The sequence below is a fragment of the Ochotona princeps genome, chromosome 1 (genome assembly GCF_030435755.1).
Source record: "Ochotona princeps isolate mOchPri1 chromosome 1, mOchPri1.hap1, whole genome shotgun sequence".
Classification (NCBI taxonomy): domain Eukaryota; kingdom Metazoa; phylum Chordata; class Mammalia; order Lagomorpha; family Ochotonidae; genus Ochotona; species Ochotona princeps.
In genome coordinates this window covers 61,456,340-61,473,813 of record NC_080832.1, presented here as the reverse complement: position 1 = coordinate 61,473,813, position 17,474 = coordinate 61,456,340, and the positions used below count along the sequence as shown (strand labels likewise).

The 17,474-nt window shown below is 44.2% G+C and overlaps 1 protein-coding gene across 1 annotated transcript in view; it reads right to left on the bottom strand.

Moving 5' to 3' along the window:
* The window catches only part of FAXC (failed axon connections homolog, metaxin like GST domain containing), a 63,145-nt gene extending 58,956 nt beyond the window's left edge, over positions 1-4,189 (bottom strand). Inside the window, exon 1 of the mRNA XM_004580362.2 lies at positions 3,924-4,189. Within this exon, the coding sequence (XP_004580419.2) occupies positions 3,924-4,189 (266 nt within the window). The remainder of the gene's footprint in view (positions 1-3,923) is intronic.
* Between the last annotated feature and the right edge of the window lie 13,285 nt (positions 4,190-17,474).

The following is a 17,474-nucleotide window of genomic DNA, read 5'->3' as shown; positions in this document are numbered from 1 at the left end:
GACACTAAGATCAAACAGGTAGGGCCAGGCACAACAGCCTAGGAGCTAAAGTCCTCGCCTTAATTCTGCCAGGATCCCATGTGGGCGCTGGTTTGTGTCCAGCTGCTCTACTTCCCATTCAGCTCCTTGCTTGTAGCCTAGGAAAGCAATAGAGGAGACCAAGAGGAGGTTCCTGGCTCCTGGCTTTAGATCAGCTCAACTCCAGCTGTTGTGGCCACTTAGGGAGTGAATCAGCAGACAAAAGAACTTTCTGTCTCTCCTTCTCTCTGTATATCTCCCTTTCCAATAAAAATAAATAAATCTTTAAGAAAAAAAAAGATCAAATAGGTAATAACGTCAATACCAAAGTACTTATGCATGTCACAGACACTGGAATGGACACTCGTGCCTCACCTAATTCTTAGCACAGTCTGTTCAATTCAAACCACTCAAGCCTGGGCCTTTGCAATTCACATTTACACTAGCTAAATGGTGACCAACATTTACTGAGTGCTCCCCATATGACAAACTCTGTTCTAAACTCTGTAAAGTTCCTTCATCAAGCCTAGCAGAAAGACGGCCCTCAACATCCTCATTCTACAGACGAGAAAATTGAGTACCTAAGGTTACATGACTGGTTAAAAGCAGAGTTGGATGTGAAACCAGAAAATACGGCTCCCACCCTCTACACATCAGACACTTCTCTTAGGACCCTATGATCAGGCAGGTTGTTTCCAATACAGTGTATATTACAAGGTGATCGCATAATGAGGTTTGTATAAAAGGACTGCAGCAGAGCATCAGCTAGTTAGTCTGGTAATGGACTAGCATGGTGACCACGTATGCAGCTCATCAGTGGTAGGTTTGTAGGGACCAGATGCTGACCCATGGGCTGCCTTGATCCTTTCAACTTTCTGGGACAGGGTAAGCATAAGCACCAAAAGTGCAAAGGAGGGGCAGGAGTTGAACTCAGGACTGCTGGGTTCAATTCCCAGCACTAGCTCCTGATTTCAGCTTCCTGCCAGACCCTGAGGAGCAGTGCCGGCTGCTCCTGTCCTTGGGCCTCTGCCACCCCCATGGGAGAGTCAGACTGAGTTGTGGGCTCCTGGCTTCAACTTAGCCCAGCTCCACGCATGGTGGGCAGGTGGAACGTGAACCAGCACATGGGAGATCTCTGTGCATCTTTCTTCCTGTCAAACAAATGGATGAATGAATGAATGAATGAATGGGCTTTAAACATTTAAAAAGTGCAAATGAGATACTGGTAAGGATGTCATTACTGAGTCATTAAATTTACAAATAGAAAATTCCCAAATGCCTGACTGAACTTAAGAGACTTGCCAAGCTGACTCCACTCTGAGAAATAAAGCAGAGGACTGAGAAAATATGAGTTTCCATTTAAAAATACAGTGATGGGACAAACACGGATAAAACCCAAAATGCCTATTTCGATTATACTTATTAATTAAACTTCCTAAATTGTTCTCACCTCCCAACTTCTTGCTTTCCATTCTGAAGACACAGCCATAGATTCAGGTTAAATCTACAGTGCATAAAATAAAGCTGGGAGTTACAATGATTTGTAACGCAGTCATTTCAAGGTGCATTTTCTAAACCACATATTTCAGCTTCTGTCCTGCTTACTGGCTAAATGAAATAGGTGTCACATCTAGTGGCTGTCTCTAACTTGCAACCTCCAATGCTTTAGTCCCCAATCTCCTTACTACCTCCCTCCCCCAGACCACTGCAGGGATGGGAAGCACCACAGAACCACTGGGTCTGGCCCTGCCAAGGCAACCAACAAATCTACACAGCAGGCTAATTTTTAAGGCAATAATTTTGTGTGGCTGGGTAGCGATGTTATAAATACTGAAACAGTCCTGGGCAGAGCAAAAGCTTCCCATGCCCGCTGGAGGCAGGTGGAAAGTCAGGTTCATCTTTCCAGAACAATGATCCAGTTCCTCCCATTTTTCTTTCTCTCACAAAACTTATTCCACAATGGGGCCTCTCTGGGAGGTGATGGTAACAAATGCAGGCTGCGTGGACACACATTCTCAAATCTAACCTGCTTCCCATCATTCTCACTTAATCTGCAGCCATAGTTTCCTCACCTATTAAATGGGAATAAAACCTCAAAACAGTCTTCAGGAGGGTCAAACACAATCACATGTGCAAAGCTTTTCCCCACAGAAGTGTCCACAGGAGCTCGAAACTGGGCCAGCCTTGTTTACATTGTAAGAGGGTTTTCCTACTCCTTGTAAACATCGGTCAAGACCCAAAAGTGAATAAGCAAAGGACTGAAAACTTCTTCCACCAAGTAACCAAAGCTTGGGCCATTATTCTCCTTCATGGGGCAGAAGGCCCTCCACTCTCCAGCGTCCACTCATACCAGGGTGTGGCCTATTCCAGAGTGAGCTCTGAGCTGCCCACTATTTCTGCAAGGTCATTTTAGCAGTGTTTCAGGCTCAGTACTGTGAAGCCTTCACACCCTCCACAAAGCAGAAAGCTGTCAAGAAGCCACATGATTTGGGACCCTCAAAGGTTTTGGACTGGCACAGAACAAAGGGGTTATTTCAAATACTGCACAGGTGTTTTGCTTTTCTATCTCGCTTGACATCTAGCTTGCAAGGGTGTCCTACAACTACCCTCAATGCCAAAGTCTCTAGAGACTTAAATTACTTTGAACATCTTTTGGTTTCAACTAGATTCAAGCAACTGTGCTCAGAGAATTCCATGTGTATCCAGCTTAAAATAAACTTCTCAGTGATGACTACACCTCATGAAAGTCAACACATTTCTCAGACCTAAGTCACTTCTCATCCTCAAAACACAGCTCCCACCTGCCCTCCAGTAAAGCCACATGATGTCCTCTGGGGATGAAGGGGGCCTGGGAAAGGTCACCTCCCATCACCTTCGTTTATAATCCAGTGTGTGGGATTCCCCACGGAAAAAAGGCATCGTGGGCACATTTCTCACCAGAAAGCACTGGCCAGGAAGAACATCTTGAATGAGTGAGAACTGCCAGGCTTCGCTCATGGTCCAGCAGTGACAGAGGGGGTCACTCCCGGGGAAATTCGAACCAGAAACTGATTTATCAATGAGTCAAACAATCTCCCTCAATCAAAGATCTCCTGGGGGGCTGATGACCAACAGCCAGGGACCTCCATTTTCTGGCATGTCCAAGTGAATCCTGCAAACATTCTGCGGCAGTGGATGCAACTGTTTACGGCACTGAGCGACTGTCGTGCTCCGTGCTACGGCAAACACACCCATGTGCCAGCCCTGGCCTCGGGTCCCCTACTGCTCACCCGACAATAACATATAAGCCTCCAGATGGGGCTGAGGTCCCAAACAGGATAAGCAGATAACCAGGTGAAGACTATTAAAGCTACACATCAGCACACAGCCATGCATCCTTCAGAGGGACCTGCAGCTTCCTGAGGGTTTGCTATTTCAGTCATTTAGGAAGGAGTATGCGAGAACTAACCCTTTAAGTAGAAGTCGAGGTCAACACTATCCCAGCAGTGTCACCTATAAACAAGGCGCTGCACAAATGCATATTTTACGATATCCACAAAAACCAATTCTGTTGCAAACACGGCACTTAGGAATCTTCAAGATCTTTTCTTAGGATCCTACGTATGTTTCTTTATAGACTTCAGCTCCATAACGACTAGTGACCCAGAGCTTTTTTTTTTTCTTTAGCACCATTCAGGGAACAAATAGCCCTCCCTCCCAATACCTGTTATATTCTCCTGTCAACTCTGAACTGCCCCTCGCGACCACGCGACCACGGAATGCCTCTGGGGAAAGGTAAAGACAGGATGCCTGGGCATTCGGGTGCCGTGACAGTGGGGCCACCACGGGCTCCCATTCGTGCCAGCCCTGCCCTGGCCAGGTGCCCCTCTCAGTGCCCCTGGGCCGCGGCCCTCTCTTCAGCTCACCTAATGACCAGGAGTTCGTGGAACAGATACGCAGCTGCGGCCAGCAAAGCTCCCCCGGTCAAGTAAAGGGTTTTCTTCCACCAGGGATCGGAGCCCAGCCCTGCCATGATCCCACCGTAATCCTGCAAAGGGAAAGCGATGATGTCCCCATAAAAGGAGAAGGGCTCCTCGGACCCGGCCCACCAGCCGAAGAAGGAGACGCTCTGGTTCCAGCTCAGATCCACCACGCACGGCCTGGACGAGGCAAAGCCAACCCCCCAGTGCATGCTGCGCGGCTGGCTCCGGGCGCCCCTCCCAGGGCCCGCGCCGCCCGCATGGGAAGGGGCCGGCGCAGCCCGGCGCGGGCTCAGCTGCTCAAGGAGGACGCAGACCGCGGCGACCGAGGAGGCGGCGGAGGCAGAGCAGGAGGAGGATGGGCGCGGGCCGCAGGCGGCGGGGCTGACCGGTGGAGCCCCAGGACCCTGGGCGGCAGCGGCGACGGCCGCCGGCTTCCCCCGCAGGGGCCTCTCCGCGCCGCTCTTTGTGTTGGCGCCTGGAGAAGGCCGCGTGATGTCATTGCTCCCGGGGCAGGGAAACAGAGGCGGAATAAAGTCACCTACCCCGCGCCCTGTCCCCGCCCCGCATCTCCGCGGTCCCGCGGCCTCCGCCCGGGCCGCAGCTGCAGGGCTGGGGTGCGCCGTGCAGCCCCGGCGCCTCCAAGAGGCACGCCCCGGCACCGCTGGCCGCGGGAGGGCACGGCTGTGGAGGTGGCCGCAAACGCGGCTCTCCCGCGAGCCAGCGGCAGTCGGGGCCCGGATCTTGCCTCCACCCCCCACCCAACTCCCGGCCCTGTCCGTCCTCCGCGGTCGCTCCAGCCCCCGCTTCCCGCAGGCCCGAGAGCCGGGAGCACGCGGGACACACCTGGGCGGTGCGGAGCTGCGGGTAGGAAACGCCCCCCGCGGCCGGGCCAGCAAACCAGGGCCCAAGGTCACAAACCAGAACGTCCTGGCCGCTGGGGAAGCCTGTGTATTTGCAAGGCTATGAAAACACCCTGGTTACGTTATGGTTAACCTTCTAGGTCTTGACTGGCTGCTCCCAGAGCGATGTCAGGTTTGACAAACAATCAAATGCTCCCTAGCCAGTGAAGAAATTTCCTCTCTGGCACAGCTAGCTCAAATTTGAACTTACCCTGAGCTCGCAGGTATAGGTGCTTGTGGGGGGATGTTTTCTTAGTTTTGGGCCAGATATTTCGCATCACAATGTTTTCAATGGATTGCTTTCAGTTGTTTTAAAGTTTCTTTTTAAAAACTACTCATGGAGATTTATGATGTGTACACAAAGACTGGACAGAACATGCACGGACACCTTAAAATTGTTTGAGGGAATTGAAAAGACACTTGAAGACGTGGGTGCCCATCACTCCCAAGTGAAAGAACTGGTAAAGGAAGCCTCCAGGCCTGCCTGCCCAAGCCGTGGGGGCAGGTTCCTTGTCCCCTCCCTTACTGCACCATTTCGTTGATTCTTATTACTACTAGAACATACGTGTGATGTAAAGCAATCACCAGGCTGATGCTCACGCACCAAGGAGAGGGGAGCCAAACCCTGCTGGGAGTGGATGAGGGGACCAGCTGCCGGTCTGTGGAAAAAACAGGCTTTTAATTCCACTGTATATAGACTTTTTGTTTTTTATTTTTTTAAATATTTATTTATTTGAAAGAGTTAACAGAGAGACAGAGGGGTCTTCCATCTTCCTAAATGGCTGCAGCCGGCAGGGCTGAACCAAGCTAAACCCAAGAGGCAGAAGCTTCCTCCACAAATCCCATGTGGCTGCAGGGGCCAAAGCGCTTGGACCATCCTCCTCTGCCTTTTCCAGATGCATTAGCAGGGAGCTAGATCAGAAGTGGAGCGGCCGGAACACAAACCAGTGCCCATAAAGAATACTAGCTTTGCAGGTGGCAGCTTTACCTGCTACAGCAGAACCTCCAGGAACCCTTTTGTTCCTCCCACCAACATTAATATATATATTTATATTTCTTTGAAAGGAAAGGGGAATCACACACATACAGAGAAAGAACCTTCCATCCAATGGTATATTCCCCAAATGGTCATAAGTCAGGAACCTAGAACTACATCTGAGAGTTCTGTCGCCACATGAGCAAGAGGGCCTAAGCATTTGGGCCATCATATGCTCCTTTCCCAGGGCCATGATCAAGAGGTGGGATCATGAGTTTAGCATCCAGCACTGACACTGGTGCCCAAATGAGCTGGCAGAGTCATACATGACAGCTTAACCCAGAGTGCCATAATCAGCCACTAGCATCAGCTTTTTTAAAAAAGATTTATTTATTTTATTGGAAAAGTAGATTTACAGAGTGAAAGACACACAGAAAGGTAGTCCATCCCCTGGTTCACTCCCCAAGTGGCCACAATGGCCAGAGCTGAGCCTATCTGGAGCCAGGAGCATCTTCTGGGTCTCCCATATTGGTACAGGGTTCCAAGGTTTTGGGTCGCCCTTTACTCCTTTCCCAGGCCACAAACAGGATGCTGGATGGGAAGTAGAGCAGCCGGGACTCGAACTGGCACCCATATGGGATCCAGAAGAATGCAAAGCAAGCGTTTAGCCACTGAGCTAACCTGCCAGGTCCAACACCATCAGTTTTGACAGCCTTTGTGTCACAACCATCTTACACAACTTCAAGTTAGAGTCAATTATTTTTTTCTTTTTCATATAATGTTTTAAAAGAAAAAATTAACTTTGGTTAGAAAAGGGAAGAAGCTAATATTGACTGAATACCTGCCTGTCTAATCTGGTAATACATGATATTTTTCCAAAAACTTTCCAAAACAAGTAGTATTGGATAAGTATCATCATCTTATTTCTATAAATGAGGAAACTGAGGTTCAGAAGGATAAACTAGCAAGTATAGATATTGTAGATAGGTGGTGATAGAGACAGAATACCATGGCCCAATAGGCTTTCCAGCTCCTAGGCATTCATCATTTCCCAAACCATGTGAATGTTGGAGCGCTGTCCATGGTACTGGTTATTTGCACCGTCAGTCAGTGCCTCAATTCTGAACTGTCTAAATTGAATGGCCACAAAGCCTAAAGTACCTGATAATTATACTGTCACCTTTAAAATTTTTTTATTTTTAATTGAAAATACAGCTTTACAGAGAATAGGAGAGACAGAAAGATCTTCCATCTGCTGATTCACTCCCCAAGTGACTGCAATGGCAGGAGCTGAACTAGTCCAAAGCCAGGAGCCAAGAGTTTCTTCCAGGTCTCCCACACAGGTATAGGATCCCAAGGCTTTGGGTCATCCTTTGCTTCTTTTCCAATCACAATCGAGGAGCTGGATGGGAAGTGGAGCAGGCAGAACATGAGCCACTCAAATGGGATCCCAGTGCATTCAAGGCAAGGATTTAGCCACTGAGCCATCGCACTGGGAGCCCCTATGCTGTCATCTTTTGAGTGAATTGGTTTCACACAGTTTTTATTAAGATATGCCTTGTGCCATCTAAGTCTGCAGCTTCTAGACAAGGCATAAATAAATCACTTTTTCTCAAACTTTAAAGTGCATATGTAGGGGTGGTGCTGTGTCATAATGGGCCAACTCTTTCCAGAAAGCACCAGCATCCCTTATGTGTAAAGTTCAAGTCCTGGTAGCTTTAATTCCATTCCAGCTTGCTGTTAGTGTGTCTGTTAAAGCAGCTAAAGACGGCCTATGTCCTTGGGGCCATGCATCCACCTGGGAGACCAGGGAGATGACTCTGGTTCTTGGCTTCTGGCTTCATTGTGTCCAAATGAGGAGTGAGTCAGCGGATGAGAGAAGATTCTCTCTCTCTCTCTCTCTCTCTCTCTCTCTTCCTCCCTCCATCTGTCTCTTTCCATCTTTCCCTCTCTCCCTCTATTTCTGTTTCTCTATAACTATACCTTTCAAATAAATAAATCTTTTTTTAAAATTAAGCGCATTATCTATCAGCTGGGATTATGCCAAGAAAATCAAAAGACAATTGGATCAGTACTTTTCAAATACCAGTACACATTGCATCACTGTGGACCTTGTCAAAATGCAGTTTTAACTCAGTACTTCTGGAGTGGCACTGAGATTTTGCATTTCCAACAACCTTCCAGATAATATCAAACTACATTTTGAGGTAATAGTTGCCTACACCAGTTGTCTACTGATTTGTGAAGATCAAAAACTCTGCCCACCAGAGGAATCCCAGGTTTGTTGGCTCCTGATCAACCAAATCAAGTAAGCAGTTTTGGTTTGGGTATCAGACATACAGATAAAAAGAAAAGGGAAGCATTGGAATTAGAAATAGAAAACAAATCACAATCCTAGAAGCGCAATTAGAAAATGGTGAGGGCTGTGGCTTGAGTATACCTTCTAGAAGAGCTGTTAGAACAGAGTATAATATATATCCCTTCTGAGAGAATGAACTGATATGAACTGAAGGACAAAGAAACTAGGCAGGAAAGCTGTTAGAGGAACCCAGAAGAGAAAAAGGATAGGATTGGTGATTTATCTCGCCTCTTTCCCTGCCTGGAAAATTAATGGTATCAAGGCACATTTTGGGGTAACAATTCACAAAGCATAAAAAAAAACCAGAAAATTATCTAGAAAATGTTTTTAAATGATGCTGTGCTCCACATTTTAACATACAGCTTAAGAAATTTTTAGAAAACTTTTTTATTTGAAAGGTGGAATGGTAGAAAGGGAGAGAGGAGAAGTAAAGGAGAGCAAGAAGAGATCTTCCATCTGCTGGTTCACTCCCCAAATGGCTGTAGCGCCAGATCCAAGCCAGGTAAAAGCCAGGGGCTGAGAACACCCGGATCCCTTCTGAGTGGCAGGGATCCAAGAAATTAGCTATCTTCCACTGTTTTCCCAGGCACTTTAGCAGGAAGCTGGAACAGAAGTGGAGCAGCCAGGCTTCCAACCAACTGAATTTTTGATAGGGGATGCTTACATTACAAGCTTATCCCACTGAACCAGAATACTAGCCCCTTAGGAGTTTTTAAACTTTAACAATTTATTATATTCAGAAAACTATAAAATATCCATTGACATAGGTAATTCCTTACACCTAACCAACATTGCAATAAGAAACCATTCTGTCAGCATAAGAAATTTTGCTTATTTGTTTTCAACTCAATGGATTTGAGCATTTTATAAATTATCACACAACTCTCAAAAAACATGTCCTTCAAGATGAACTTAGCACTGAGGGAAAAATATGCATATAATAACCATGCTCAAATGAGGGAGGAGTGAGCCATGAGGAGAATTTAGGACATTGTGAGTTTTGCCAGTATACCAGGATACTAACACAAAGGAGAAAACCCCCAGAATACCACATTTAGAGGATGGGCAAAGGAAGATTGGAAATTGGAACAAATGGAAGAAACCTGAGGGAGGTTGAGTTTCAAGAAAGTGTGGGGTGGGAGCCACAAAACCACATGTGTCCCAAAAATCAAATCAAATCAAATTTGACAAAGGGTAGATATTCCTGATTTTAGTCAGTGAGCACATTCAAATGTTGAGGATGCAGACCCTAGGCTTAAAAAAAAGCTTATTCTCAATAATTTAGACAGGTATCTGCTTCCTCTACTTACCTTTACCACACATGACATTTTAAAATGCTTGGTCTATTCTAAACTGATAGCAAGAAAAGCGTCTTGTTTAAAACTGTGTGAGATTGGAAGCATTTATTAAAGATGCATTTGCATTGACTTTTATTCAGTTTTTATGGGGCCATTAGTTTTTAGGATTTTAAAATTGATTTATAGGAGCTCTCAAATGAGAGCAATAACTCATTATCTGCAAATTGATTTGCAAAATTTTCCTCAGCTTGGTATTTTTCAGGTGTTTTCCCTACTAGGAATTTCTGGCTTTCTACCATAGTTTTAGAAAGGCCTTTCTGTTCTGAATGGGACGTTCAAATCTGATCAATGTTCATGGATGACCTCAAGGGCTGGAGTGTCCCAAAGAAAATAAAATCATTCTGATACTTGCTAAAAACAGCAAGGCTTTACTCAAGGGACAGGTACTTTGTAGTAGCAGAAAATATTGAGCTTAATTCCAAATATAGCAAGGAAAAACAGAGTTTTGTAGTCACGAAGTAGCATGCGGAGATGTCATTAGGTGGAAAACTACTGGAAGGAGACATCAAGGCCAGATAGAACTGGTGCTAACCGGACCTAAAAGCATTCTTGGGAAAGACGGACTAAATGATCAGATTTCACCTAGGGCCAGAGGGAGAAAAAGAAATGAGAATTTCACTAGAAATCAAAGGCTGACAAAAAGATTTTGGTTAGGGAATTGGCGGGGGGAGAGGGGGCAGATCCCAGTCTATATGAAATTGTACCACAAAATTCAAAAATTCAGAATAAAAATATAACAACAACAAAAAGATTTTGGTTAGGTTAATTAGGCTCCTTGCTAAAACTGGACAATGCAAGTTACGGACCCAGAAATCCAAAGATGGAGGCTTAGTTACTAGAACTCCTTTCTGGGTGCCAGGAAAGAGTCTTTGTTAGGTGTAATTGTGAAGGTAGTAGCCATTAAGTATAAGATCTTGCTGCTGGGGCTATTGTGTTGCGGCAGTTAAAGGTGCCACCTGTAATTGCTAGTATCCCATATAAGCACCGATTCACATCCAGGTTGCTCCTCTTCCAAACCAGCTGCCTGCTGATGTCCTGGGAAAAGCAGCATAACATGGTCCAAGTACTTGTGTGTCTGCCACCCATAAGGGAGACCGGGATGAAGGTATTGGCTGTTGGCTTTGGCCTTGCCCTTGCAGTCATTGCAGTCATCTGGAATGGAAGATTCTCTCTTGCCTGTTCTCTCCCATCCTCCCTTTTTCACACTCTCCCTATCCAACTCTGACTTTCAAATGAATCTTTAAAAAAAAATCTTGTTGTTGAATGAAGAAGTCATGACTCACCCATAACAGCATTGAAATCACTCCAGACTATGGGACAACCTAGAGAAGGAAAGATGCAGGAGATTCAAAAAATAAAATTGGAATATAGATTTCTTTGAGAGGTTGTAGAGAGAAGAGCTTTTATACAAGAATAATGGCAGTGAATGAAAAAGATTGCATGTGCAAACTCTGAGGTTCAAAACATGTGGAACTTCTCAAAATGACTTCAAGTAAAAATAAGGTCCTCAGAGGAGAACCAGGTGTCAGTTAAAATACAAAATAAGGGCCCAGCACAGTAGCTCAACTGGCTAATCCATCTGCAAGCACCAGCATCCCATATAGACATTGGTTTGTATCCTTGCTGCTCAATTTCCAACCCAGCTCCCTGCTTACAGCCTGGGAAAGCAGTAGAGGATAGACTAAAGCTTTAGAACTCTACACCCACTTGAGAGACCCAGAAGAGGCTCCTGGCTCCTGGCTCAGCTCCAGCTGTGTTGCCTTTTGGGGAGTGGACCAGAAAATGGAAGGTCTTTCTCTGTCTGTCCCTCTCTCTGTAAATCTGCCTTTCCAACAAAATTAAATAAATCTTTAGCAAAAAGAAGTATAAAAGAACCTTCATGCAGAGTTGAGAAGGTAATATCAACAAAATTGACCTTATAGAGATTATAGCAAAGAAAAAAAATGTATTGGAGACCCATGGAAAATAGAGGTTAGGGAAGACAAGTTCAAGAAACAGTCTGTGGGAGACAGTCTAGGAAGCAACTGGTGTTGGATGTCTATAAGCTGAACAATGATTAGGGACAGCAGAGATTCTATCAAGCTACAAGAATGGCACAAACCCTGGGTCCCAGTGGTGCCCAGAAGCACTAATAGCCTGGGACTGAGCTGACCACTGTTAGGGACAGTGGAACAGAGGGAACAGCGACATCTGGCTCCAGAAGAGTACGTTTTAAAATCCACCAAGCTATTTTCTAGAAGAGTTCTGGGTTCAAAACTATCAGTTTATTGCATGCTCAGAAAGGGAAGCCTGGTCAGTGTGTCGTGGTCTGAGTGCAACCCTTGGTGTGTGCTAGGGTGGATGAGAACAGGTGTTGTACTGCTCTAGGATTCCTACACATAAAATGGATCTTCTGAGGTCAGTTAATATTGTGGTTAAGTATCTCTTATTTCAATCCTCCATGTGACCATATACCCCATCATCTACCTGTTAATATGTTTATTTCTATTGAAAAGCAGCAATCCTTTTTTCCTGAAACTTTTTTAAAGATTTATTTATTTTTATTGGAAAGGTGGGGGGGCTGCAGGGAGATCCCCTGCTGGGCTACTATTACCACTGGTGAGAGTTGGGATCAGGAGCAGATCAGGCCAGGCAGGGCTACAACACCTGTTAGCCTGCATGTAAGCTGGATCAGGGACAAGCTAGGCTGGGTGGACTGTAACTATTGGTACATGCATAAGCCAGAGGGGGTGAGGGTTGGTTGGGCTTTCCCGCAGCATCAGCAAGCAGATGCCGGCATAGGGGGGAAACTCTGTTGAGCTAAACTGCAGTACCACCTGGAGAGTAAAAGATCCTGGAGCGGGAGTGGACCCAGTAGGGAAACAGTGGGCACCTCCCTCTTGGGTTGCCACTCTGACTGGTAAGAATGAGACTAGGACTCAGACAGGCATGGCTAGACAGGGAGTGGCACCCACCAGCACATGTGTGGGCTGGATAGTGAGGCTGATTGGCTTGAACTGATCTTCAATGTCCATTGACATGTATGAGAGCTGAATGGGATGTCAGACAGACAGGACCAGTCTGCTGCACATACTAGAAAGTATGAGAACCAGGGCAGGAGAAAGCCCTGTTTCAGAGTTATCATGGGTCACTTCAACTAGGGGGGTGGGGAGAGAGGTACAAAGAAAGAGAGAGGGAGAGAATGTCTTCCATTTGCTCATTCACTCCCTAGATGGCTGTAATAGCTATGGCTGAACCAAGTAAAAGCCAGAAGTCAGTAGTCTAATCTGGAACATATATTTTGAGCTGTCCTCTCCTGCTTTTTCCATATCTAGTAAGGAGATGGAGTGGACATGAACTGGCACTCATATGGAATGCCAGCATTATAGGTGGCAGCTTTATCTGCTATACCACTGTACTAGCCCTTTGTCTGTCTTTATTGTTATTTTTCCTAAAACTATATTCTATTTTCATTTCCTAAAACTTTGTAAGCTTCAAACATCTCCTTTCTTCAACATGCACATCTTAAGAACATTTTCCTTCATAAGCAAATCGCCACATATAAGAAAACTGAACATAATTCCAAATTATCCCTTATTTAGTACATTATAAAATAATATTTAAATGTTTCCAGTTGCCTCAAACATATTTTATAATGGTCTTGGTGTTGCTGTTGTTTCTATTATTCAATCCAGAATCTAATTTTGCATTGCTTTGGTCACTTTTAACCTGTGTTCCAGTTTAAGCTCCTTAACTTATAGGTCTCACATTTTCGTCTTGATTGACTTTACCTTTGTGGAAAGCTTTTCTTAGCTTTCCTTTGTTCTATTTTTTTTTTCAGTTTATGCCTTTACATTTAAATATTCTTAACAATAACGCACTGCAGGTAGTATTAGGGACATCTAATAATTTTTTTAAACAGAGAGAGGGAAAGAGAGAACTTCCATCCATTGGTTCGCTCCCCAGATAGATGCAAGGGCCAGAACTGGGCCAGCCAGAAATCAGAGCCCAGCAGCTCCTCCAGCATCTGCCATGCGTGTGCAGGGACACATACCCTGGGGCCATCCTCTGCTACCTTCCTAGGTGCATTAGCAGGGAGCTGGAATGGAAGTGGAGCAGCTAGACCTCAACCTGGTGCCCATATGGGATGCCAGCACTGCAAGCAGTGGGTTTACTCGTTACACCACACCATTGGCTCTGATACTAGGAATCTCTTAGTGCTTTGTATCAGTAAGATATATCAGACTGGCTCACTTTAAGTGATGTTAATTTTACTCTTTCCATTGTAAAGCAGTATTTATTTATAATTAAGTAAAATCTGCTGGGGGGATCTTTTGGCATCCAGCAAATGTCTTGTTCCTCTCAACTTTTACATTAATGGTTTTAGTTTTCATTGGTGATCTTTACCTGTATCAACTACTAAACTGTAGGCAATGCAAATGCTTTCACTTTTCCATTCGAGTGATTGGTCAGTTCCACAGCAGAGTAGCAGCAGAGCTTAAAGCACAACAGAAACACATAAAATACGAGGGAAATCAGCAAGGGCTTGGAGACTGTGTGGATGCCTACACAACGTGTAAGAATGGCTTCACGTTGCAGTTATAAATGTTTCTTGAGTTGGTTCTAGTAAGATTTATTCATTTCAACTTTCATTTACTAGTGGTTATATGACCAGACATTACATTAGAAACAGAGATGAGAAAGACAAGTTTTATCCTTCAATGAGTTTTCTAACACAGATCAAAAGCGCTAAAATGTTACATATACCTCTGACAAAATAAATGCAGAGTATTAGATGGTGGGTGGAAGGTGATAGGACAGGAGAAAGTAGGAGATGGACAGGAGAAGCTCTAAGATGTAAAAATCAATTCTGCACTGGCAGGAACAGATTGATGGAGGTGATACTTGGGCTGAGGGTAGGAGGATAGAGATTCAGAGACATGGGTTCTGGCCCTTGCTGGTCTTCACCCTTTGTGCATCACAGTTCCTTGACCTAAAGTGAGCTACTTTTTAAGCTTTCCCATTGCTCAAATTTGGGTTTCTAAATGTGTTCCCCAGTAAAAGGAACTGAATTCCAAGGCTGACTCAAGGAACACAGGACTGCACCTGCACTGTCTTGTGATTCCAAAAAGTATGAAAATGTTTTTAAAATTGGGAAAACACACACAAAAAATTGAAAGAATACAAAAGGTGCTCCCAATGGCCAAGTCTAGCAATATGAGGAACCAAAATCATGGTAATGGATTATAAATCACATTTGGAAAAAAACCACAAATCCCCACAAATTCATTTGGATATAAATGCATCAGAAAATAAAGGGAGACGGGACAGAATTCCTTTTAGTTGACTTTCATTGAAGAAGTATGCAAGAGATGAAAACTGCCATTAGACAACTATTATAGGCATAATTATTTCAAACTGGTTTATATATGTATATATTTTATATTTTTATTGCAAAGTCATATATAGAGAGAGGAGGAAAGACAGAGAGATCTTCCATCCGATGATTCACTCCACAAGAGACCACAATGACCAGAGCTAAGCCGATCCAAAGCCAGGAGCCAGGAACTTCTTCAAAGTCTCCCATGCAAAAGGCTTTGGGCCATCCTCGACTGCTTTCCCAGGCCACAAGCAGGGAGCTGGATGGGAAGTGAGCAGCCAGGATTAGAACTGGCGCCCATATGGGATCCCTCATTCAAGGTGAGGACTTTAGCCGCTAGCCCATCGTGCCAGGTCCTATATATATATTTTTCAAGGTACCTACTACATGATAATTAATCATTACTAAAAGAAAAATAGTAGCTTCCCAGTGAAGAAACTTGGCAGACATTGCCTTAATGCAGTAACAGAAGTTAAGATCACAAGTAACAAAACAGTCATCGTATGCCTCCTGGCCAGGGAGGGAAAAATATAATATCTTAATATTCTTGGGCCCGGTGGTGTGGCCTAGCGGTTAAAGTCCTCGCCTTGAATGCCCCGGGATCCCATATGGGCGCTGGTTCTAATCCCGGAAGCTCCACTTCGCGTCCAGCTCCCTGCTTGTGGCCTGGGAAAGCAGTCGAGGATGGCCCAAGGCCTTGGGACCCTGCACCCACGTGGGAGACCCGGAAGAGGTTCCAGGTTCCTGGCTTCGGATCGGCGCAGCACCGGCCGTTGCGGCTCACTTGGACAGCTCACTTGAATCATCGGACGGAAGATCTTCCTCCTCCTCCTCTGCTCTCTGTGTATCTGACTTTGTAATAAAATAAATAAATCTTTAAAAAATATATATTCTTGTCAAAAATACCCAGATGGAATCATGAAGGAAAATCAGAAAACTCAAAGTATATTCACTTCTCTTCAAGCCTGAAGTCATGAGTTTCACACAAATTTGGAGGAATGCACTGAATTAAAGGAGACTAAAAAGATGGGACAATTTAGTGCAATGTAGGATGTTAAAAAAAACTTAAAAATACCTTGTCATCCAACACAATGGTTTGTAGACCAGCTAATCTGGTTTTTCAATTTTTATGTGGCTTAAGATGTCATCATTTGAGAATTGAGTGGAAGTATGCTACTTAAAACCTTCTTAAAAAGAGGAAGGAAGGAGGCGAGCCGGTGGGAGATGCAGGCAGGAGGGAGTGTAGTGTAAGAAGCATGATTTCTGCTTCAGAATCTGTTGAGATACAGGGTGGGTGAGAGAGACAAACAAAAAAATTAGCGGAAACACAGATACTTAAAATTAAAATGAAAAAAATACAATTTTCTAAGTTTCATATTTTCCTGTCATCTTCGGATTGAAACTTACAGATGTCACGTATTGTTTTGCAAATTTTAACTATCACTTTCTGAAGATTATGAGGAAAACTAAATTTTCCTTCAATGTTTTTTTGGGGAAAAAAGTATGTGATAATCCTTTGTATTATTTTCATTTTATCATCAACTATTACTGAATCATAGCAAGCTTCCAGCACTTCAGCAACATATTTTCAATAACTGAATGTTAAGAATCTCTTTTTAACATGAATGCATTTTGTCTGGGTGACTGCCTTATAGTCAATTCCATTATATTACTATTTAACCTTAACATATTTATTTATTTTGCAACAGAAAAAGTGAGGAAAGTTTTTTTTTTTTTTTTTTGGTAAGAAAACTACTAGAATTCAGTAGTTTTAATGAAAAATCAAAATTTTTAATGAATCAAATTTTTTAATGAAGACCACTGAGAACTCCTAATTTTTGACCCCTAGTAACTGAAGTTAAAATTTCTCTTCTAACTCTAAAGTTCAGTTTCCTCTCCTAAGAACAAATGATAAGCTAACATGATTGGGAAATGGCTGACAGAAGAACCCAAATGCAACAGATGAAGGAATACAGGAACCATACAAGCTGAAATGTCAAAAGGCTAGGAAGTAAAAGCTGACCTTCCACAGAGGACACATAATTTCAATCCATGTAGTCACAGTCGACACCAGTTCTGTACAAATGACATAACATCTGGGCTTTCAGAAAAAGCTATAGATGCACATACTTCAAGTGGTTTATAATATATATTTCAGGAACAGGCAATAAGTTTACCAGTCGGACAGTTATGTTCCACTTCTGAGTGTCTAGCTTGAATCTCTGGCTCTAATTCCTGATTATAACTTCTTGCCAACACAGGCCCCAGGAGGCAACGGTAATGACTCAGTAACTGGGTTCCTGCAACCCATATGGGCAATCTGGACAGTCTTTCTAGATTCTGGTTTTGGCTCTGCCCCAGCCGCAGCTGTAACAGGAATTTGGGGAATGAAGCGCTGGATGGGAGTTCTGTCTCTCTCTCTTTGTTCCTAATAATAATTGTAGATAGATAAACAGATAGATAGACAGACAGAGATCTTTTAAATCAGTCTCTAATTTTAGAACTACTACCCAAAAAGGAAAGTTCTAGGAGTAGGCATTTGG